This window comes from Euprymna scolopes, chromosome 40 (assembly GCF_053919585.1).
Source record: "Euprymna scolopes isolate OS-2025 chromosome 40, ASM5391958v1, whole genome shotgun sequence".
NCBI classification, from domain to species: domain Eukaryota; kingdom Metazoa; phylum Mollusca; class Cephalopoda; order Sepiida; family Sepiolidae; genus Euprymna; species Euprymna scolopes.
The window spans coordinates 12,119,504-12,143,680 of NC_136521.1; the positions used below are offsets into that span (position 1 = coordinate 12,119,504).

Below are 24,177 nucleotides of genomic sequence, written 5' to 3' on the forward strand. Positions count from 1 at the left end.
AAGTGTTTTTTAACATGTTTTATTAACTGTTTGCTCGTATATATATATATATATATATATATATATATATATATATATATATATATATATATATATATAATATTTATTTCAACATTATATATGCATATTTCAAAGGCGTATCAGTGGTTTCATTGCGTTGAATTAACGGTAAGAGGTTGGATAGAGTCAGCGCAAATTCATCAGCGACTTTGAAAACGGTGAAACAATTCAATGTAAACAAACAGAGATAAAAACGTTAAACGAGTGTATTAACTCTGAGTTTCAAATTTTAAAACAGAACTTAGTAACCCTCAAGACCTGCCCCCTTTGCACCACCGACAAATATAGGATTCTTAAGGCTATAAATAACCCATCCATAGTCTGTATGAACATTAGAAATGAGATCTTCAGACAATGTCCCCACAAAAGGAAATTCCTCCTTGCCAAATGGCCTAACAACAGCACAACTGAACCTATACACACTCTAATTAACACAAACCTAAATACCGCATTCACCTTTTACACGTTTATATCATCCTCTCCTATGCATCACCTCTACAAGGCCACAATTCGCCCATGCATGGAGTAATGTTGTCACATCTGGGCTGGTGCATCTACCACTAGTATCTCCCCATTGTATAACGTTCAAAAAAGAGTTTCCAATCTAATAGGTCCCACTTTGTTAACTAAGCTCCAACCCCTGTCCCATCACCGCAGTGTTGCATCTCTATGTCTGTTTTACAAGTATTTTAATGCAATGTGCTCTGATGAACTCATTGCACTTGTGCTCCCCTCGACGTTCATATCCCCGACAAACTCGCTTAGCAGCAAAATCTCACCCTTTCACTGTTGAGATCTCTAAATGTCAGAAAGCTTCCTACTCCAATAGTTTCTTCCCTCGAACAGCTAAACTTTGGAATTCCCTCCCCGCTGCCTGCTTCCTTGACTTACTGATATGCAGAAATTTAAATGTAACGTAAACCAACATCTTGTTAATCTTTCCTAGGCCTGGTTTCAAATAGTAGCGCCTTTTATTTATTAATTAATTAATTTTTTTAAAGGAGTTATCACTTATCAAGGCTTGGTGGCAACTCGAGGATAAGGGTTAATGAATGTACAGTAGTCAATGGGAAAATGTCGTAATAATTGTTAGTAGTGGAAATTTGGTAAATTGGATTACTTAAAGGGACGGCTCATCTAGAACTTGTTTACATTGGACTTGAAGACGACCATATTGCAGTCAGTTGGAAAGCAGACAAACGTCCAAGTGGTGATATGCCTTGTTAGGGGGTGAACGTGAGTTAAAAAAAAAGTGTGTAAAAATATGCAATGGGTGGTATATAATAAACAAGATAAAATTATGTTGATGGCTGAGCTCCAATCTATGCCCCCCCCTTGCCAAATTTTCACAAGAAACACTCATCTAGCAGAAAACACTATCACTAATTCCCCCCACTCTTTATCTGTGCCTAAACCTAAACGTAGATTCCATGAGCAAAGCTTCTTTCTTAGAACTGCACGCCTATGGAATTGTCCTCCGTTTTCCTGCTTTCCAGCTGACTACAATATGGTTGTCTTCAAGTCTAACGTAAACAAGTTCTTGATGAGCCGTTCCATATAAGTTAACAAATTTACCGAATCTCCATTATTAACGATTGCTATATTGTCTAATTTCTACTGTACACTCTTTAAACCTTATCCTCGAGTAGCCTCTTAGCCTTGATAAGTGGTGATGCCTATGTAAAAAAAAAAAAATGTTTGATGGATTGTCTGAAAATCCGAATTAGAATAAAGCTGATATGAAGAATCTAAAAGGATAGAATTTTTGTAAAAATCTCAAGAGTGGTGGGGTGAATATGTAAAAAAAAAAAAAAAAAAAATTGGGGGTGCGGAGGAGATGGTTTCTGTACGTGAATCAGAATAGACAGATTTTTGGATTTCTTCTGGACTATTTTCCGACTCGCTGGATACATTTCATGGAATTTAGTTTGGTATTTTCTTTGCTGTTTTATGATTTTTAACTTTTATTTTTATTTTTTTAACTTGAACTTTCTATCATTGCTTTACATATATTTTATCCACATTTTTTTTTTACCTTTAATGTTTTATTTTCTTATTTTCACTTTTTCGTTTTTATTTTTATAATTTTTTTATCCATATTTATCACTTATTATATTATTATTTTTTACGTATATTTTACCTCTATTTTTATATTATTATTTTATCTATAATTTTACATCTATTTATATTTTAAATTTTTTTTTCAACTATATTTCATCTCAATGTTTATTTTTCATTATTTTTATATTATTTTATTTTATCATTTTTCTACCTATATTTTATCTATATTTTTCCTTCTATTTTTAATTTTTAATTTTTATTTTTATTATTATATTATTTATTATATATACCTATATGTTACCTCTATTTTTTATTATTATTTGTAATATAATTTTCATCTTTATTTTTACCTTTATTTATATATTTTTTTATTTTTTAACTTTTGTTTTTATTATTTTTATCTATATTTTTACTTATTTTGCTTAATATTTCATTTTACTTTTTTTTTTTTTTTAATATTTTAATTTTTTATTTTTATTTTATTTTTTGCATTAATTTTATCTGCATCTATAACTTTTATTTTTATTTTTTTCACTCGAGCTTTCTAACATTGTTTTTACATATATTTTATCAACATTTTTTACCTTTAAGGTTTCATTTTCTTATTTTTTACTTTTTCGTTTTTATTTTTTATAATTTTTGATCTATATTTATTACCGACAATTTTTTTACTTTATTTTTTACCTTTATATTCAATTTTAAATTTTTGATTTCATTATTGCTTATATTATTTTTTATATTATTATTTTTTTTTACCTATATTTACTTATATTTTACCTATATTTTTAATTTTAATTTTTCCTTTTTCTTATATCATTTTTATGTTATTATTTTTTACGTATATTTTACCTATATTTTACAAAACTTATTTTGTTTTGAATTTTTATTTTTCATTATTTTAATATTATTTTTATTTTTACCTCTAATTTTTATTTCTAATTTTTATATTTCATTATTGTTTATATTATTTTCTATATTATTATTTTTTAACTATATTTTATCTCTATTTTTTATTTATAATCTTTATATTTATTATTTTTTATATTATTTTATATTATTATTTTTTAACGAGGTTTTACTTATATTTCACTTCTATTTTTAATTTTTATTTTTTATTATTTTTATATTATTATTTGTTTACCTATGTTTTTGCCTCTATTTTTAATTTTTAATTTTATTTTTTATTATTTTTAATATTACTATAACAACAGTGTAGTAATCGTTATTAGTGGGAATTTAGTATAATTTGATCATTTAAGGGGATGGATCAGCGAAAACTTGTTTACATTGGACTTGAAGACAACCATATCGTAGTCAGCTGGAAAGCAGGCCAGCGAAACAGTCCCACAGGCAAAAGAAACTATGCGACGAAGACAAAGAGAAGATGATTACGCACGCATTTTCGATCTTCAGACGAAAAAAAAAATGAAAAGAAATAAAATAAAAATAGAAGTAACTCATATTTCAAAATAGATAAAATAAAACCATTTATTTTTATCTATTTTTAAATATGCGTTACTTCAAGTGACTTCATGTTTTGCCTGGAGCTACTGACATAAAAAAAAGACATAAAAAAAAGACTTACAAATTTTCTATAAACAAAGAGCGAGAAGATATTCGAGCCAAGTATGCGTTGAATGTCACCCTGGCAGGAATAAAATGTACTTGACGCAGACATGCACCTGGCCGGAAGAAAAGCACCTTTGTTTGTCGGAAATAAAACAAATGAGCATGAAATTAGTATTCCTCACCATTATACGTCCCTCCTTATCATGGAAGAGTCTCAAGTAATCATCAAGGATTTCATAGAAACAGTCAGAAATAAAGTCGATTCTTGCCATTTCCAAATTATTTCTGCCATGAAATCCTGAAATAGAAAACAAAATAATTTTTAAAAAATTGTTTTTTTTTAAATTACATTTTCACCCCAAACAAGGCACGTTGCCACTTTGATGTAGGGGGCTACTATCAGGGACATAAGATACAGGGGTACTATGTAGGGAGTTGGGCAGCAAGATGTCGGTTCACGTTACACTTGAACTTCTGCATGTCAGTACAGTTGAGCAAGCAGGGACCCGGAAGGGAATTCTACAGTCTAGCGGTTCTGGGGAATGAAAATACTGGAGTAGAAGGCTCTCTTACATCTAGGGATCTCTACTGTGAAGGGGTGAGATTAAGCTGCTTGTCGGGTTTGTGCGGGGGTATATATGTTGAGGGGGTACAAGTGCAAGAAATAAATAACAATCATATTTTCTGTTATTTTTATTCAATTCTGACATTGCAAATCGTCATTTTATGCCAAGTGCTTGACTGAGCTTCAATCTATGTCCCTCCCCTTGCCAAATTTTCACGAAAAACACCCGTCTATCTGAAACCACTATCAATAATTTCCCCTTCTCTTTCTCCGTGCCTAAACCTAAATGTAGATTCCATGAACAAAGCTTCCTTTTTAGAACTGCACATCCGTGGAACTCTGTTCCCTTTGCCTGCTTTCCAACTGACTACAACATGGTCGTCTTCAAGTCAAACGTAAACAAGTTCTTGAGCTGTCCTCTTAAGTAATCCAATTTACCAAATTTCCACTACTAATGATTACTGTCCAAATGATTACCGTTCTCTCATCCTCGAGTGGCCTCTGAGCCTTGATAAGAAGTGACTTCTTTGTAAAAAAAAAGTGAGATGTAACTGATTACTATGATTTAGGAACCATGCCAACAGGAATGCTCTAAATGGGGAGTTGAGCTGCAAAACATATTACATCTTAATTTCTGCATGTTAGTACAGCATAATCCCGTTGGTACACTGGTTCCCGTTAGATCACCAAAGTTAAGCAACATTGAGCTTGGCCAGTACATAAATGGATGACCATTTGATAATACTAAGTGCTGTATGCATTCTGAAGTTTGGAAAGAAATAGACGCTGACAAGCTATTCTTGCTCAAAACATGCTGCATGAAGTAAGGTATCGTCCCCAAGACCCCAGAAGGTTAAGAGACTCATCCATCATCATCCATGTTAGTACAGTCAGAGAAGCAAGAAACAGGAAAGGAATTCCGAAGTCTAACAATTTGAGGGAAGAAACAATTAGAGTAGAAAACTTTCCGGCATCTGAAGACGTCTATAGTTAGCTGCTTTTTTACGTTATATGTACGATCGTTTCTGAGACGATTTGGATTTTTATCTTTTTGTCTTGCAGAAATGTCTGGTTCCGTCTTGCCAAAGAATATTTAAGTTACTTGTTTCTCACTCCTGGACAGGGTTCAAAAAAGTGTTGCCAACCTGATAGGTCCTGAACTGCCATCTAGGCTTCAGCCTCTGTCCCATCGACGAAATGCTGCATTCCTCTGCCTGTTCTACAAGTACTTACATGGTGTATGCTCTGACAAATTACAAGCACTTGTCTCCCTTCGCCGTAGATACCCCCGACAAACCCGACAAGCAGCAAAATCCCACCCCTACACAGTAGAGATCCCTAGATGTAAGAAAGCCTTCTACTTTAATAGTTTTTTCCCAGAGCTGCTAGACTTTGGAACTCTCTTCCGGGATTCTGCTTTCCCAACTGTAATGACATGCAGAAGTTCAAGTGTAATGTGAACAGAAATCTTGTTACTCATCTTCCTTCAAAATATCCCTGCAACTTATGTCCCCGATAGTAGCCCCTACTTCAAAGTGGCACCGTGCCTTGTTTGGGGTGAACAGTGAATAAAAATGTTTTTTTTTTAAGTGGCACAAGTTCGTCAGAGCATATTCCTTTGAAATGCAGGGTGTTTTTTTTTTAGAGGCGGCGAACTTATCTAATTGCAGATTTGGCAACTATCATTTATTTTGCGTCCAGCTTTATTTGACAATTCATCAGGAAGAAACTGACAACCGAACAGCATTTGAAATTTTATTTTTAAAATCGTGGTTCAGAAAATCATCCTTTCAAAATTTTCTTCAATGATGAAGCACACGTTTGGTTTAATGGCGATGCCAATTTGAAACGATGATAATTCACATGCTATGGTCGAAACACAATTACATCCAGAAAAAAAATCACTGTTTGGTGCACTTTATGGGTTGGTGGAATCATTGTCTTCAAAAGTAACGATAGTCAGAACGTAATAGTAAAACGGTGAGCGATACAAAAAAATGATTACCAACTTCTTCGTGCTTCAACTGCAGACATGTGGTTTCAGCAGGATGCCGCCACATGCCACACAGCGCGCGATACGATCAATTTGCTGAGGGAAATATTTGAAGAACAAATAATTTCACGAAATGGACCTGTCAACTGGTCACCTCGTTCGTGCAATTGAACCCCATTAGATTATTTTCTTTGGGGGATATGTAAATCCCATGTCTATGCTGATAAACCAGATCCAATAGACTATTTGGAAGACAACATTCAACGCGTTATTTGTTTTAAATACAGCCTAATTTAATGCGCAAAGTTTGTGCAAATTGGACCCCTTAGATTATGCCATATACGCGCAACCTACGGGGGAGGGGGCATATGATCTAAATTTTATTTAAATTATAAATGCCAAAAATTAATTCTTACAATAAACCGCATATTTGTATGATAAAAATATTTTTGTGTGATTTATTTCAATTTAATTTTCGCGTATTATTGGGATCTATTAGACTACTGTTCTCATCTTGGCTGTCAGTTTCACGACGTTTCGATCGATGTAACCTCCAACTTTCTTTGGCTGTATCTTGTTGAACTTGGGAATGTTTCTGTCGAACTCGGGAATTTAGACGGAATTTCGAACGGAACCCTTCATTTAATTCACGGGAGTAGCATGCTCTTGTTCCGTCCGACATTACTTGATAGGGGCCCTAAGTAATTCGTAATTGTATTTTAGGTCGCCCACATTGAGAATTGAATCGTCAATCTTCAGGAAAATAGCACTTTTACAGTTGATTTTTCCAAGTTCTCTAACTACTGCGCTATGGGTCATTGCAAGAAAAAAAAAATCAAGGAATGGAGAATAGAGATCTATTTTTTTTAAACCTGAAAAAGCGAATTGAAATTCTTTTCTATTCCATGTCTTTATCTCCTTTGTGACAGAGTCTACAACGTGTTGGGTACATGTTAACGCGTGTGTAATGTTGCAATCATACTACACGATATGATTATGTTTTTCCTTCTACCTATAGCCAGAATATTTTCAAGATTAAGACGAATAATCATCTATTTTTACGATAATCGTCTTTTGTTCTTGTTAACGTCTTACATCAAGAGGCTCTACGCCTTGTCTGGAGCGATTTTCCTTAAAAATAAATATATACGACTTCAAATATTTGTTGTATTTCCGCTGAGCTTAAAAGAATGAAGCCCTGTCGGTGGGGCATTAGAATACGCCGACTTCCCCCCTGCAGAGGGTAAAAGTCCCTCAATGGGGGTCCTGGATATGACCTTAAACTATATCCAATGGTGAGGCCCCAGCTTGTGGGCTTTGGGGAGTGTGGAGGCACCCTTTAATTACCAGTGCTCCCAGGTCCACTCTGACCTGGAGTGGTAGTACCTGTTAGGGTCCCAACTATGGGTTAAATAGAAACCGACTTGAAAACAACAAATATATTCTATTAAAAAAATTTTTTCTTAAAAATCTTTAGATTCGGCATTAAATAACCAGAAAAGGGTTGATATGCCGTAAAACAAAAACATCCAACCAACATTAAAAGAATGACGTCACACTGATATTAGAAACTATAATGATATATTTTTATTGCATAACCCGACGACCGCCCCAAGGGGGGGGGTGTTCGCCGCTATAAGAGTTCGATTTTAGGCGGTTTGGATCACGGAATGCCTAAGAAAGTTCAACAGCTAGTCTGGTCACACAGAATAACTCTCCAAACACGATAGCCTGACCTTAATCGTCTACACGAGGACTTGGTTCGTCGCTTCGGGTGTCTTCATTTTTCTGTTTTGGAGAGTCCACAAATGACGTTGTCCCACGTTGTGATTAGGTTAATTCCGTGTACCGTCACTCGGACTTAGGGTTAGCTACTGCAACTGAAGACGTATTACTCCGTACAGCCATTAAGAAAAACACTAATGAAGACGTTGATAAGTTTCTACAACTATAGCATATATTAACAGATAAACCATCTAATCACAAAGTTTATTATAATACAATCGTGCGAAAGATGTGAATATATGTATACGTGTTTGAAAGCATCACGACAATAGTACGTTCACAGAAATACCCTTTTTCATGTATCGCCAATCTCTGATAGCGGTTACATAATCAACAGCCACAAACAGTTATGTTCGGCCATTCTTTTTTAATGTTGTCGCCATCAGCTCACTTAGACATTTGTTAGCGATAAACATCGACGTTTTTTTATTGTTTTTTTTTTACATGGAGGTCACCACTTATCAAGGCCCAGAAGCCACTCGGGGATAAGGGTTATTGCGTGTACAGTAATCAATGGGACAGTATCGTAGTAATCGTTATAATTGGAGATTTGATAAAGTGTCTTACTTAAGGGAGGGGGGCGGTTCATCAGGAACTTCAGTTGTAGGAGCTAACCCTAAGTACGAGTGTTGTGCATTTTTTGTGGTAGCTGAGAAATTTTCTTGAGCAACGAAGGACCATAACATGACAGGTGTACTCAACCTATGGTCTTGCAACTCGCTAGAGAGAGAGAGAGAGAGAGAGAGAGAGAGAGAGAGAGAGAGAGAGAGAGAGAGAGAAAAGATGACTAGGCGATACTCACCGTTGAGCATACGGCTCAATGGTCAGGAGCTCATTCCCGGCTCTCTTCTGTCGAGACTCGTCGTTTTTACTCCGAAATCTGTTAAAAATTACTCTTGCATAAGCTTATATAATTAGGTGACGGGTTGGGTCTGGCGTTCTCAGGTCCATTCTAGCCAATCGGTAAGCGCTGATTGGTCCAGTACCAAGCGTACATAATCACTCCTTGGTATATTTTTCCGTCAAGGCTGTTCTCACGCCGACAAGACCTTGATAGGATGACCCCCTAAGATTATGTACTCCTCTCGGCATAGCAAAACAATGCCATTCTTTATAAATACATGATTTTATTACCAAAACAATATTGGTATTAAAATATTATTATCAATTTCAAATCCGTCCAGCTAAAGTTATTTTTCCTTGTTTTGGTTTGCGTCATTGACCAAACAAATGGAGTCAGCAAGGCAATCGAGAATTGCCCGGGATCGTTACATATAATAAAAGCTCCAGTTCAAGTCTATTCTAACCGTTATTAATGTAAAATTCAACCACCATAAGTATTTAGATCACAATTGTTGGTGACGGTTATGGATGGTTAATTGTACACACGGGAATCCGACGAGTCGATTATTTTCAAACTCAAATCGTCAACCAACTGCGATATCTATTTCAGACTATCATATAATCATTTGGAACTACCTCAAACGCCCCCTTGGGATAGCATTGTCACTGTAGCCACACTCTCAGCGCGTTTTATTCTTCGATGAACATTTCAATGAATTGACTTGTTCTTGGTGCGACTTCATTGCACCTGTATGTACTTCTTGACGACAACAACCTTTCAAACATTCAACATTTAATTTTTTTGACAATCGATCAAGTTTGTTGTTTCTTCTTAAGTTAGGTTCATTACATTTTACATTTTATTGTTACGACTTTTTGGTGAATTTTTTTATTACTTCATATTTGTTTCTTGCATCTCGTTGCCAGGTGCATCTCTTTTTATTATAATAATTTCTCGGTACACTCAGCCCGGATATTTAATATCCGTAGTGCACTTTATCTTTTCTATCCTCAGTCAGTGGAGAAAAACTTCATCTAGTGTTGCCATAATCCAAAATGCTGAAAATGACCTTTCAAACATCCAACATTTAACTACTAACTCGATCATCTTTGTTATTTCTTCCTTGCAGATAATGTCAGGTTCATTATTTTTATTCAAATGACCTTTTGCATCTCGTTTCCAGGTGCAACCCTTCTTTTCAAAATAATTTCTCAGTATTGGATATTCAACATATTCTTTGGATGTTTAGACCAATAATGTGCAGAGGGGGATCTAGGTGTGTCCAAACATTTGTCCCTTTTATTCCTGTTTTAAATGATGGAGTACTTTTGCCACATCTGTGCATGAGCTGTCAGAATCAGTATATCCTGCCTTGACAAAGTACAAAATAGTCTTCGTAGCTTAGTGGGGGATGCCCTTTTCTCTTCCCTGCAACCTCTTGCCAACAGAAGAGACCTTGCGAGCCTGTCTCTGCTTTATCGTTATTTTCATGGCAAGTGCTTGTCTGAGCTTCAATCTATAGTACCCCTTCGCCAAACTTTTACGAAAAACACTTGTCTAGCCAAAACCACTATCAATAATTTCCCCTACTCTTTAGCATATTAAATAGAGAAGTAGTCAACCACCTCAGCAGAAATAACCTTCTTAGTGATATGCAATATGGTTTTCGTTCTGCAAGATCTACAGATGTGCTAACGGTTATATCTCATAGGATTAGCAAATCTCTCGACAAAGGCTTCCTTTTTAGGGCAATTGCTCTTGACATATCAAAGGCCTTCGATAAGTTATGGCATAAAGGCCTACTTCATAAGATTTCCAGCTACGGTATAACTGGAAATGTTTCCTCAATCATTAAATCATTTCTCTCTGATAGGCTCATAAGAGTAGTGGTTGATAGGCAAAAATCAGAGGCCCGCAGTATTAATTCTGGAGTCCCTCAGGGGTTCATCCTGGGCCCAACTCTCTTCCTGATCTACATCAATAATCTCCCAAAACACATATTTAAATCATTCGTTGACATCTATGCTGATTACACGCCCATCTACGGCAACACATCAAAGAGCGTAAACGACCAAGTTCTCTCTGATTCTCTCTCCTCTGATCTCGAGCGCGTAGTACAGTGGTGGAAGAGATGGATGGTTACCTTTAATGCATCTGAAACCAAGCATCTATCTTTAGATCATCAACGCTCTGATCCCCATCTGGCATCAATTGAAATGGATGGCTCTCGTCTAGGGGAGGCCCCATGTTTTGACAAGCTTCTGGGCTTGAGCTTTACTCCTGATCTGAAATGGAACACGTACATCAAGGTCGCTGGAAAAATGATGGGATCCTTCTACCGCTCCAGAAGATATCTCACTACTGATGCAATTCTCTATCTATATAAAAGCCAAGTACGTCCAAGGATGGAGTACTGCTGCCACATCTGGGCAGGAGCTTCTAAAAACAGCCTATCCTGCCTTGACAGAGTACAAAATAGACTTCGTGGTTTAGTGGGGATGCCCTTTTCTCTTCCCTGCAATCTCTCTCTCACAGATGAGACGTTGCGAGCCTATCCTTGTTTTATCGTTATTTCCATGTCAAGTGCTCGTCTGAGCTCCAATCTCTGGTCCCCCCTCGCCAATCTTTCACGATAAACACCTGTCTAGCTGAAACCACTATCAATAATTTCCGCCATTCTTTATCTGTACCTAAATCAAAACGTAGATTCCATGAACAAAGCTTCTTTCTTAGAACTGCATGCCTGTGCAACTCTCTACCGCTTGCCTGTTTTCCTCCTGACTTCAACATGAATGTCTTCAAATCCAACATAAACAAATTCCTGATGAACCGCCCCTTCAAATAATGACACTTTATCAAATCTCCAATACTAATGAATACTGAAACACTATCCCATTGATTACTGTACACAAAATAAAACTTATTTCCGAGTGGCTTCCGGGCCTTGATAAGTGGTGACCTCCATGTAAAAGAACAACATAATTTCGTATTTTTAATAATGGTATATCTTAAAATTTTTGACTTACCAAATTCCCTTGAAAGGTACCGAGCAATGGCCATGCTTTGAGGAATTTGAGTTTTACCATCGATCTCTAAAATTGGCAAGACAGAACCAGACATCTCTGCAAAAGAAAAAGATAAAGGTTCAGTTTGTCTCGGAAACGATTGTACATATAACAGCTGTTAATGGTGAATATTTAGAACGTAAAATTTGTAACAGATTTGTTTAACGTTGAACGAATATATATATATATATATATATATATATATATATATATATATATATATATATATATATATATACATACTAGCATTTCAGCCTGGGTGTTTGGAGGTGTATGCTGAGCAAAAATAAAAAGCGGTCAATTTTTTAACTTTGACCTCTATTATGACCCTTAAAATTTATAGTTTTGAGCTCAAATAAAATTATTAAGTTAGATCCATGTCCGAGGAACCTATATCTGAAATTTAAAGTGTTTAGACTCAAAATCGTCGGAGGAGTTTGGTAGAATCCTCAAAGGTAAAATCGTTGAACTTCGACGCCTTAAATTTCTGGCCGAAAACCGATCACATAGATTGTCCAAATCTCAGTACCCTGTATATCAAATTTCGAGTCTGTAGGCTTAGAATTGACGAAGTTATTGCGTAGGGAAATGTACACACACAGACACACACACAGAGACAGACAGGCACTTTCACTTTTATAGATATATAGATAATTATAAAACTCAAATGACCTTGTAACGAGTGCCGTAACCCAACATCCGGTTTACGATTTCCGGTTGCGCATGTGTATATAAACATAAACCCATAACAGTGTAAACAAATAAACACAAATCGCTACTTTTGCAGAATTTGACCTGCGCACTGAAATATTAACACTATTATTTAGAAATTATTATTTAATATGGGAAGGGTGAGGATGTTTTGCAACTATTCTGTATTACTGTTTATATTGTCGCAATTTTTTACAAATAAATCAACTTTAACCCGTTGACAACGTATTGTTTTACTGTGTACGTTTTCAGCGTTCCAATTGTTTTTTTTTTCGCGTATAAATTAAACGATATATCAAAATTTGAATAGTGCAGATTTACCTATAAGTATGGAAAACCACTTATAATTCAATGACTGTAAGTTTTTTTTTTCAAAAATAAACAATTATAAACAGAACGACTCATAGATATCTATCTATATTCTATTTTTCATTTTTAATATAGTTAAATAGAAAAGTTTCTGTTATGTCACGGGTCATGGGTAGTCTAGTATATATATATATATATATATATGTGTGTGTGTGTGTGTGTATGTGTGTGTGTTTGTGCGTGTGTGTGTGTGTGTGTGTGTGTGTGTGTGTGTGTGTGTGTGTGTGTGTGTAAGAGCCAACAGTTAATAAAACATGTTAAAAAACACTTAAAAACATATTTAATCTGAAAAGGAAACAGTTGATAAGTGGATAGTCCTTAATCCGCGGAGTTTCGAAGAAATACTTTCCTTCTCATCAGAGGATAGGAATTAGGAAAATGCGGGATCGGATTTTGCAAACAAAAGTATTTGATGAAACTGCAAGTAAGTCAAAGATCTTACTTGATAACAAAAAGTGAAGCAGAGGGAATATATATATATATATACTAGACCACCCGTGACCCGTTGGGTCAGTACGTTATATTAGCTATGGAATTCATGTATGAGCGTGACATTTGTGGCATAAAGAAAATAGTTTTTTTTTACATAACAGAAGCATTTCTATGAAAGTATATTAAAATGAAAAAAGAATATAGATAGATTTCTATGAGTCGTTCTGTTTATTATAATTGTTATTTTTTTTAAATTACAGTTACTGAATTATAAGTGGTTGGTCATACTTATAGGTAAATATGCACTGAACAGGTATCATAATCCTTATTATAGTTAAATTCAAATTTTGATATATCATCTTTTAAATGAAATTGTTAGTTGAAAGTACAGAATAATAAAAAAAACACTCTCCACATGTTAATAATGGCTTTTTAAATAGAAAATGAAAATAAAATGTAACTTTTTTCATTTAATTTAAGCAAACATTCAGTACCCATTGTGTAAAATATTTAATTTGTATGTTAATAATAAGGTCAATAAAATTAAGACAATTCTTTTCTATTTACATTTTTTGTACAATTAATTTTTTTTAAAGAAAACTTTTGTTATCTTTTTGCTTAATTGAGACTTCTTATCAGGTTCTAACTCTCTTATATCCAGATTAATTATATTAATCAATTTATTTTATTGAATATGTATCGCTGAAAAGCACGGGTGCTTAAGCACTTATTGTACAGAAAATAAATATTGTATTCATATGCTAATAATAAGGTCACTAAAACTAAGACAATACTTTTCTATTTACAACATTTTTTGTACAATTTGAGTGTTTTAAAAAAACTTTTATGTTTTCCTTTCGCTTAACTCTACTGAGTGCAACATATAGTTGACCATGTTGAAAGACAGGTTTGTCTAGATAAACTAAAACTTTATGTAAGGTCTGTCCTTGAGACTTATGAATAGTCATAGCAAATGCTAATTGTATAGGAAACTGGACTCTGGCAAACGGAATATTGTCACCTTCAGATAAGACCATTTTCAATCTTGGAATTAAAACGATTTCTCCTTCAAACTGTGATGCAATAATTTTAGCAACAATCAAATTATTATACAGCTCCTCTATTATTAGTCTTGTACCATTACATAAGCGTGGTGGATCAATATTCCTCATACATATGATTGGAGCTCCTTTCTTGAGTTCAAGTTTATGTGGAGGTAATCCTGATAACTCTATCGAATCAAGAAATTCTGTTGGGTAATGTGTAGCTTCTGTTCCTTCAAGAACAGAATTAAATGACAAATATTCTTTGACTTGTCCAGGAAATTTTTCAATACAATTATGATTTATTGCTCTAACTGTATCATTAAATGGTACTAATATGCAATTTTCCGCAAACATTTCTAGATTGTCAAACGAAGGATAAATGTATTCAATGCATTGGTCAACATTATCTGCACGGATTATCAAATCTTCAGGCAGTTCAATCTCACCATTTTCATTTTTTTCAAGTTTGTTTTCACCAATCTTTATAATAAATTTAGAGTATTCATCATCATCATCTTGAACTCTCATGTTTTGTTTTAAATAAAATTTCTTAAATTTACGCCACAAAAACGACTCTTTGATGCAAGCATTGTAAATGTCAGCATCATTTCCTCTTTTTATGACTGGTAGTAGTTGCCTGAAGTCACCACTGCACACCGTCAATATCCCTCCGAATGTTTCATTGTTTCCACATATATCCTTGAGAGTCCTATCGAACGTCTCTAAACTCTCCCTTCTTATCATTGGACATTCGTCCCAAATAATAAGTTTTGCTGCCCTTATCAAGTTGGCTGTTTCTGATTGTTTATCAAAATTACAAACATCATTTTCTCTTACATTGAGAGGAAGCTTGAATCTGGAATGAGCAGTGCGACCACCAGGCATCAATGTTGCAGCAATACCTGATGATGCTACAGCCAGTGCAATTTGTCCTAAGCTCCTTACTTTTGAAAGAAGAAGTTTTATTAAGAAGGTATTTCCTGTGCCTCCTGGAGCATCGATGAAAATCAATGAAGAAGAGTCTGTGTTTAAGCAACTGCATATAAAGTTGTAGATGATCGATTGTTCGTCATTTAATAAATGTTGATGTGTCTTTACATATGTCATTTGCTCTGCTATATTGTAACTTTGCTCATCCATTATGGCTCTATTTATGTGAATCACATTAGGTAAATTCTGAGGCAAAGGCAATCCAAAATCTTGCAGTGATTTGTCAGCAGCACAAAGTTTATCATTTATGTACCTCAACGTGTTGTTGATGGCATTTTTATTGACCATGTTCTGATTGTTGACTTGGATTTGCATTGCATTGTAGTAATCCATTGCCATGGAGTTGGGAAATCTTTCCCACAACTCAAGAAGATTTGAACATTCTGTGTTTAAAAGTATCACAATGAACAGATCCCTTATCGCTCTTGGCATTCTCGTTTTATCTGCATCCTCCATTGTTTGTATCCAGTGGTTGTCATGAAGCAGTAATCCTCTTTCTTTGCAAGCAGTTTTAAATAATGGACATATATGACCTGCTACAGTTCGCAGAGATTCAAAAGAATTAGGTCCTTTTACATGGTGAAGTAGTAGCCGCAAAAAGTACAATTCACCACTATTTGGTGAGACTGTGTACATACGACCAAGAATATTTGCTTCAAAAACTCCTGGGTGGTCAACTATTCTTCTACCCATTTTTCTTCTTTGCCATTTCTTATTTTGCCACACATAGTATTTTGGGACATCCGAGTAATAGAGTGTTCTGGCAAATTCATCATTCTGGCAAATATTGAAAAACTCTGTTAGAGTTGTGCAAGAAGCATTTCTATTAAGGTCTCTGTTGCTTGTCCTTTGAATATAGATCATATGTTGATCAGGGAGATGTATCTGAAGACGAACAACTGCAGGTTCTCTAACATGAATTGGAAATCCCAGTATCATCGAAACTGCTTCTGATGGTCCAATATATCTTCCTGTCAAGTATTGCTTAATTTCGTCTTTGCTTACACTGAAAACTGCCTGATCGCTTCCCTTTAATGTATATTTAATTACATATTTAATGGATTTTACAGAAGTGCATATTTCTACATTTAAGTGACAATTAAATAACTTCAAGAGAGTCATGTTGTAAGGTACAACCCATTTGGAAGTTATAGGTTCATTTCTACCTTCTTTATAGCCTTGATGACCTCCCATTTCTGGTGACCTTCGCCTATAAATAGGGTAGGAATCATATCCACATCTTGTTTCATCACTATATGGTTTTGGGTACCTCTTTGAACAGCTCCCATTTTTCCAGCACAGAGATGTACTGTTGCAGTTTGGTCCATGTATCATATGCGTCAATACCAATTCATGTTCTTCTGGATGTTCGACTTTATTTGGTATTTCAGCTTGAACAAAATCATCATAATTCTGGGGTCTGGGTTTAGATTCTTCTTCCATCCATAGCAGGCAATGTAGGTGTGGTAAACCTCTTTTCTGGTATTCAACACTTATAACGTAGGCAATACAATTACCCAACAGACCTTGTGTTCCTGTAAAATATTTAATGAAAAGTTTTCTTTTTAAATCAAAAATTCTTGCAATTATGTCTGGTCGATCGTGAGGAAATTGGTTCTCAATGAGATTATCCTTAATCTCAGGCCAATTTGGATTGCATGTCATTGTGATGAAGTAAGTTGCAGTCCCATATTTTCTAACATACATCATAGCATCTTGACATCTTTCCATCATATATCGTGGACCACCAACAAATGTTGATGACAAAATAACTTTTCTGCCTATGTTACTAAGATCATCATTATCATGTAACGCATCGACAAAACCTCTGTATGCTGTAGATCTAAGAGAGGATTGATTCAATCTAATGTAGTTCAAACGATCTACTTCAATTTTTCCTGCCATATCCACAACATACTGCTGAAACAATCTCCCACCTCTTAATATTTGGTTAAATTCATCATCACGGATCATAATGCGGTAGGCATAATAACGCATAGCAGTTAATTTCCGGTTATTTGTCATTGTCATCTCGGGATGCCAGCCATCCTCACCATCAGGGAAAAACAGTACATACTGTAGTGGATCATATGATCGATGATATTCCGATATTGTTTGAAGCTGACCACCTTTTTCTCTCAATATTATGTGGCGTGATGTTGTTTGCTGTTCATTGTTATTTTGAATAATAATTCCTACTTCATTAAAAATCTGATTATTGTATCGCCTTTCATACTCATTAATCGGTTTCCTCGTAGGATCTATAACAATAACTGCATTAGGTATGTTGTATATCATATCCTTAGTTTGTTGAAATGCAGTCACATAGATATTAGCACGTCTTAGAATATACTCAATATTTTCTATGATATTCCGACGTAACTCAATGTTCGGGTACATATTCATCTGAACATCAATACTATATTCTTTGTCAAGAAAGTATATCTGAATAAACTGAGCTTGATTGTCTGGCTCAGGTAATAATGATCCAATATAGTGATGAATCTGCCCTTGAATAACTATAGATGGATTCCATCCGTGTTGTGGCTTGATTTCTTTGCAACCAAAAGATGTCATTTGAAACAGGCTATTATATTGTCTCAGGTGTCTTCTGAAGTGGCGAGCTTCTTCACCTTGATCAGCATACAAATAATAGAGTTCATGTGGCAACTTGTGCAACTTTGGCAATCTAACCTTGCCATTCATGCAACAAAAATGTGCAGTTTCTCCAACAAAAAGTTTTGCTTTACAATGAGAACATAGCTTATTCAAATTTCCAACATTTCCCTGTAAGTTTGCTCTGCGCTGTAAATTATATTGACTATTTCGCAAAGCAAGTATGTTGTTTATTTCCACAACATTCTCGTCACCTCGGTTTCGTTCATCTCTTATTCTTTGGCTACTCAGTCTCTCTTCTCTTTGTTGTGCTGTCTCGCTAGCTCGTCTTTGCTCAGCTCTAATTCTCTGCCTGTTCAGTCTCTCTTCTCTCCTCTCTGTTGTTTCATTATTTCTTGTCTCTTGTGTTCGCATTCTTTGCATGCTCAGTCGGTATTCTCTTCGCTGCGGCGTTTCTAAATTTCGATATCTATAATCTTTTTCCCTTTGTTTTTTCAAGCGAATTTCTCTTTGTTCACTTGTTTCAGAAGCTCTTAGAAGTTTATACGTTTCTCTAGAACGAATCAGTCGAGTTCGTCTTTGTTGTTCAGTTTCAGTAAGTTGTGGCATGCCAGAGGGACCAGCTTGTTGCTGATCCACATTGGTTTCGTCGTTGATTTTGGGTTTTTTACTTTTTATTTGGTTGTGTGACATATTAGTAAAGTTCTACAAAGAATGTAAAATAATTTGTTACAGCTTTGTGAAACAACTTCTGAAAAATTTAAAATATTAAATGTGTTAAAAAATGGATGTAATATGTGTAAAACATATGATTCAAGTATTTGTTGTTAAAAAAACAACAAAAGGAAACACTATTTAATGTAATAGAAACGTGTGCATTTAGCAATGCGGCTTTCCGTTTTTGTGTAAAAACTTCTGATGAATTTAAAATATTGGATTTAAAAAATATATTGGATTTAAAAAATGGATTTAATATGTATAAAACATATGATTCAAGTATTTGCTGTTTAAAAACAACAAAGGAAAACACTATTTAATGTAATAGAAATGTGTGCATTTACCGATTCAGCTTTCCGTTTGGAAATGTAAGCAGACGACTTTAAAAAACATGGGAAGAAGAAAAAGAAATTTTTTTGTAATAACGCCCTCTAGTAAAAAGGTCTGCATTAGTTAAGGGGGATAACTCTATCCAGTTTTACATCGCTCCCTTTTTCTCTCTCTCACACATACACGTAACTAATTTCTCGCATACGTAACGAAAACAGAGGGAGTAGGAGTGTTGAAATCTATGAGAGTGAAAGTGAGAGGTGTTTTCTTTCACCGCCGCTGCTTCTATTAATAATGAGTGTTGTTTTTCTTGTTTGTTTACTTTTGTTTTTTAAAAGGGAGAAGTTTTTTTAAAACTGCGACAGACTTTACGAAGTTGAATGTTTTTAGCCGTTAAAAAAAAAAAAAAAAACTACGGTTGATTTTATAAAATTATTTATTTATAATGACACGAATTAAAGATTTCTCGCGTACGTAACGAAAACAGAGGGAGTAGGAGTGTTGAAATCTATGAGAGTGAAAGTGAGAGGTGTTTTCTTTCACCGCCGCTGCTTCTATTAATAATGAGTGTTGTTTTTCTTGTTTGTTTACTTTTGTTTTTTAAAAGGGAGAAGTTTTTTGGAAACTGCGACAGACTTTACGAAGTTGAATGTTTTTAGCCGTTAAAAAAAAAAAAAAAACTACGGTTGATTTTATAAAATTATTTATTTATAATGACATGAATTAAAGATTTCTCGCGTACGTAACGAAAACAGAGGGAGTAGGAGTGTTGAAATCTATTAGAGGGAAAGTGAGAGGTGTTTTCTTTCACCGCCGCTGCTTCTATTAATAATGAGTGTTGTTTTTCTTGTTTGTTTACTTTTGTTTTTTAAAAGGGAGAAGTTTTTTGGAAACTGCGACAGACTTTACGAAGTTGAATGTTTTTAGCCGTTAAAAAAAAACAAAAAACTATTTGATCAAATTAAATGAAATTGTTTGTATTAAAAGCGATATAAAAATTCCGGAATTGGAATAACGGATTGAAGACGTTGCTATTTACGCATGCGCAACCGGATGTTGAAAACCGGAAATCTGATTGCAAACATACAAGATCCATAGAGTTTTAGTATTATATATATATATATATATATATATATATATATATATATATATATATACGAGCAAACAGTTAATAAAATGTGTTAAAAAACACTTTGAAATGGAAATTCTTTTAACTTTCTTGAAGTTTTACATTTGGATTTTACTGTCACTGGATTTTTTTTATCTTCCACCAGACTATCCATTCATGTGTAATCACCTTTTTCTTCACCATATTCCCTCTGCTTCGCTTTTTTTGCTTTCAAGTAACATCTTTGACTTACTTGTTGTTTCATCAAATACTTCTGCATGCAAAATCCGATCCCACATTTTGCTAATTCCTACCCTCTGATGAGAAGGAAAGTATTTCTTCGAAACTCCGCGGATTAAGGACTATCCACTTATCTAGTGTTTCCTTTTCAGATTAAATATGTTTTTTAACTCATTTCAAAGTGTTTTTTAACATGTTTTATTAACTGTTTGCGTATATATATATATATATATATATATATATATATATATATATATATATATATATATATATATATATATTAATTCACCTGTCATCTCAGAAGTACGGTTCGATTTATACAAAACTGAACTTTATTCAATAAAATTTTAAAAAAATGTATGTAAAAGTAGAAGTCAATCAAATGTTGCAAAACATGAAATATGAATTTATGAAATATGAAATATGAATTTATGAAATATGAAATATGAATTTATGAAATATGAAACATGAAATATGAATTTATGAAATATGAAATATGAAATATGAATTTATGAAATATTAAATATGAATTTATGAAATATGAAATATGAATTTATGAAATATGCAAAACATGAAATATGAATTTATGAAATATGAAATATGAATTTATGAAATATGAAACATGAAATATGAATTTATGAAATATGAAATATGAAATATGAATTTATGAAATATGCAAAACATGAAATATGAATTTATGAAATATGAAATATGAATTTATGAAATATGAAACATGAAATATGAATTTATGAAATATGAAATATGAATTTATGAAATATGCAAAACATGAAATATGAATTTATGAAATATGAAATTTGAATTTATGAAATAAACAATTATTAAACAATCAATTCAAATTTGAACAATTTTCGACACTCCGAAGACAGCGTGTTTTCATCAGCCATCTTGATTGCCTAACTAAACAGCTTGACACTGGTTGTTTTTCGAACACAATAAAAGCTTTAGATTCCGTTAAAACACACAAAACTTATCCAGGTATGAAAAAGACTAACTTATCGGACTTTTAGTGAAATTAATTTGTTATATATTTGAAATTTTGACCATTTTTGTCATTTGTTGACTTCTTTGCTAAATCATTAGACATTATCTCCTTCCAGTTGTTTCATGGGGCCGTGACCAGATTCAACAGTCCAAATTTAATGACGTCATCAGGTTATATGATTTTAGTTTCCGTCATCTTAATATTAAGACGAATTGACTTAACTTTTATTTTTATCGCTTACTTTCTTGTTTTTATTGCTCTTTCTAGTAAAGCGAGCGTTTCTTTGTCTTGATAGGTTCCTAAATAAATATATACTATTTACCTTTCTAATATATATATATATATATATATATATATATATATATTGTTATTGTTGTTTTTTCAAGCGATACATACGGTTAATATTGGCTCCGCCTCGAAGCTCATTTTTTTATTTACTTAGAAAGTCGCCCTTTTAATTTGTTTGGACGTATATAACATTTTTATTTATTTATTATTTTTAAAACCAGTAATCTACGTAGACGCGTGTTTCGAGGTCATTACCTCTCGTCAGCGTAGTTCAACTGTTTCTAGGGATCGAACCTCAGACCATGTTTACCACAGTCTGGTGCCTTAACCGTTACGCCATAATCCCTAGATTAATTATACTGTTTATTTTTATCGCTTATAAATTTTAGATTTTGTTATTGTTGTTTTTTCAAGCGATACATATGGTTAATATTGGCGCCGCCTCGGAGCTCATTTTTTTATTTACTTAGAAAGTCGCCCTTTTAATTTTAATTTATATATATATATATATATATATATATATATATATATATATATATATATAAAATAAAAATTAGGATTAAATTTACCAAAATGATCCAAGATGGTAAAATTAAAGTATATTATAAATATTAAAGAATTAATATTTATAAAATTATCTCAGCCAGATGTAAAAGCTCAATAAAACCAAATAGGAAATAGAGCTTATCATACGAGCAAACAGTTAATAAAACATGTTAAAAAACACTTTGAAATTTTTTTTTTTTTTACATAGGCATCACCACATTATCAAGGCCAAGAGGCCACTCGAGGATAAGGGTTAAAGAGTGTACAGTAGAAATTGGACATTATAGTAATCATTAGTAATGAAAATTTGGTAAAGTTGATAACTTATATGGAACGGCTCATCAAGAACTTATTTACGTTAGACTTGAAGACAACCATATTGTAGTCAGCCGGAAAGCAGGAAAGCGGAAGACAATTCCACAGGCGTGCAGTTCTAAGAAAAAAGCTTTGTTCATGGAATCTACGTTTAGGTTTAGGCACAGATAAAGAGTGAGCCCCCCCCCCCACTCCAATGACCTGGGATAGAAAGGGTAGAATTCCTCAGCGTCATTTGCACGGTGGCCGAAGTAACACACACCTCGAGTGAATATAGTGAATTATTACCTTATATATAAAAAAAAATATTATACTACTACTACTACTACTACTACTACTACTACTAATAATAATAATAATATATATATATATATATATATATATATATATATATATATATATTGGAATACATTCTATCTAAAGAACTATTTTTCATTTTGGATCAACTCGAGAGGAGTTTCATTCAAGCAGAAATATTATGCCCGGTTTGTTTTTATATTAGTTTTTATATATCTAACATTTTTTCAATTAAAAAAAAAAAATTATTTAACAATTTATAACTACAATAAATTATACTTCCAAAATAAACTTTTAAAGTTGTTTTAAAAGTAATATATATATATATATATATATATATATATATATATATATATATATATATATATATATATATATATATATATATATATATATATATATATATATATATATATATATATATATATATATATATATATATATATATATATATAAAAATAAAAACAAAGCCACTTACACAGATGAATGATAAAAACGAAGCAGTAAGTCGCCTATGGCATCATAGGGGAATGGATTTAGGCACTGGACTCAAATACATAAGGTCCAAGGTTCGAATCCTACCAACAGTAAAGCTACGCTGATGAGGAGTACGGCTCCGAAACACGCGTGTCCGTAGATTACTGCTTTTAAAAATTAATAAATAAAAAATACGTCCAAATAAAAAATGCGCGACTTTATAAGAAACACGCCCGTTCTCCGAGGCGGAGACATTAACCTTAATATCGTTTACAAAATCAAAAACAACACCACTATATATATATATATATATATATATATATATATATATATATATATATATATATAGTTGTGTTGTTTTTTATAAAGAGAGAGAGAGAGAGACAGACAGACAGATAAAACGAAATAACTTACTGCTTCTGCAATCGTTCCATTCCGAATAATCGATTCGTCTATCGTTGTAATGGACACCGGCAGCCGCGAACAGCATACGACAGATCTCAGCCCGTCCACGACTGTTGAAATAATAGAGAGTATAGTTCGGCATCTTGACTTGAGCAGATGTCAAAAAAACAAAATGGCTGCTATTAATTCTGGGGGCGATTAAGATGGAAAAAGAAAACGCGTGGCGACAATGAACGAAAAGCAAAACAGAGCGACAACGTATTTTTCAGAACAAGTCCAACCCTTGCTAATAAAATGGCGACGTTTTGCGTGAGTTTATATACCTCCGTCAGTCCTCGGCTTTTT

At 33.6% G+C, this 24,177-nt stretch overlaps 1 protein-coding gene across 1 annotated transcript in view; it reads right to left on the bottom strand.

Moving 5' to 3' along the window:
- The window catches only part of LOC145265712 (S-crystallin 4-like), a 36,230-nt gene extending 12,256 nt beyond the window's left edge, over nucleotides 1-23,974 (bottom strand). The window contains exons 1-3 of the mRNA XM_080121769.1: nucleotides 23,842-23,974; nucleotides 11,904-11,999; nucleotides 3,873-3,988 (exon numbers count right to left, since the gene is read on the bottom strand). Of these exons, the coding sequence (XP_079977895.1) occupies nucleotides 3,873-3,988; nucleotides 11,904-11,999; nucleotides 23,842-23,974 (345 nt within the window). The remainder of the gene's footprint in view (nucleotides 1-3,872; nucleotides 3,989-11,903; nucleotides 12,000-23,841) is intronic.
- Between the last annotated feature and the right edge of the window lie 203 nt (nucleotides 23,975-24,177).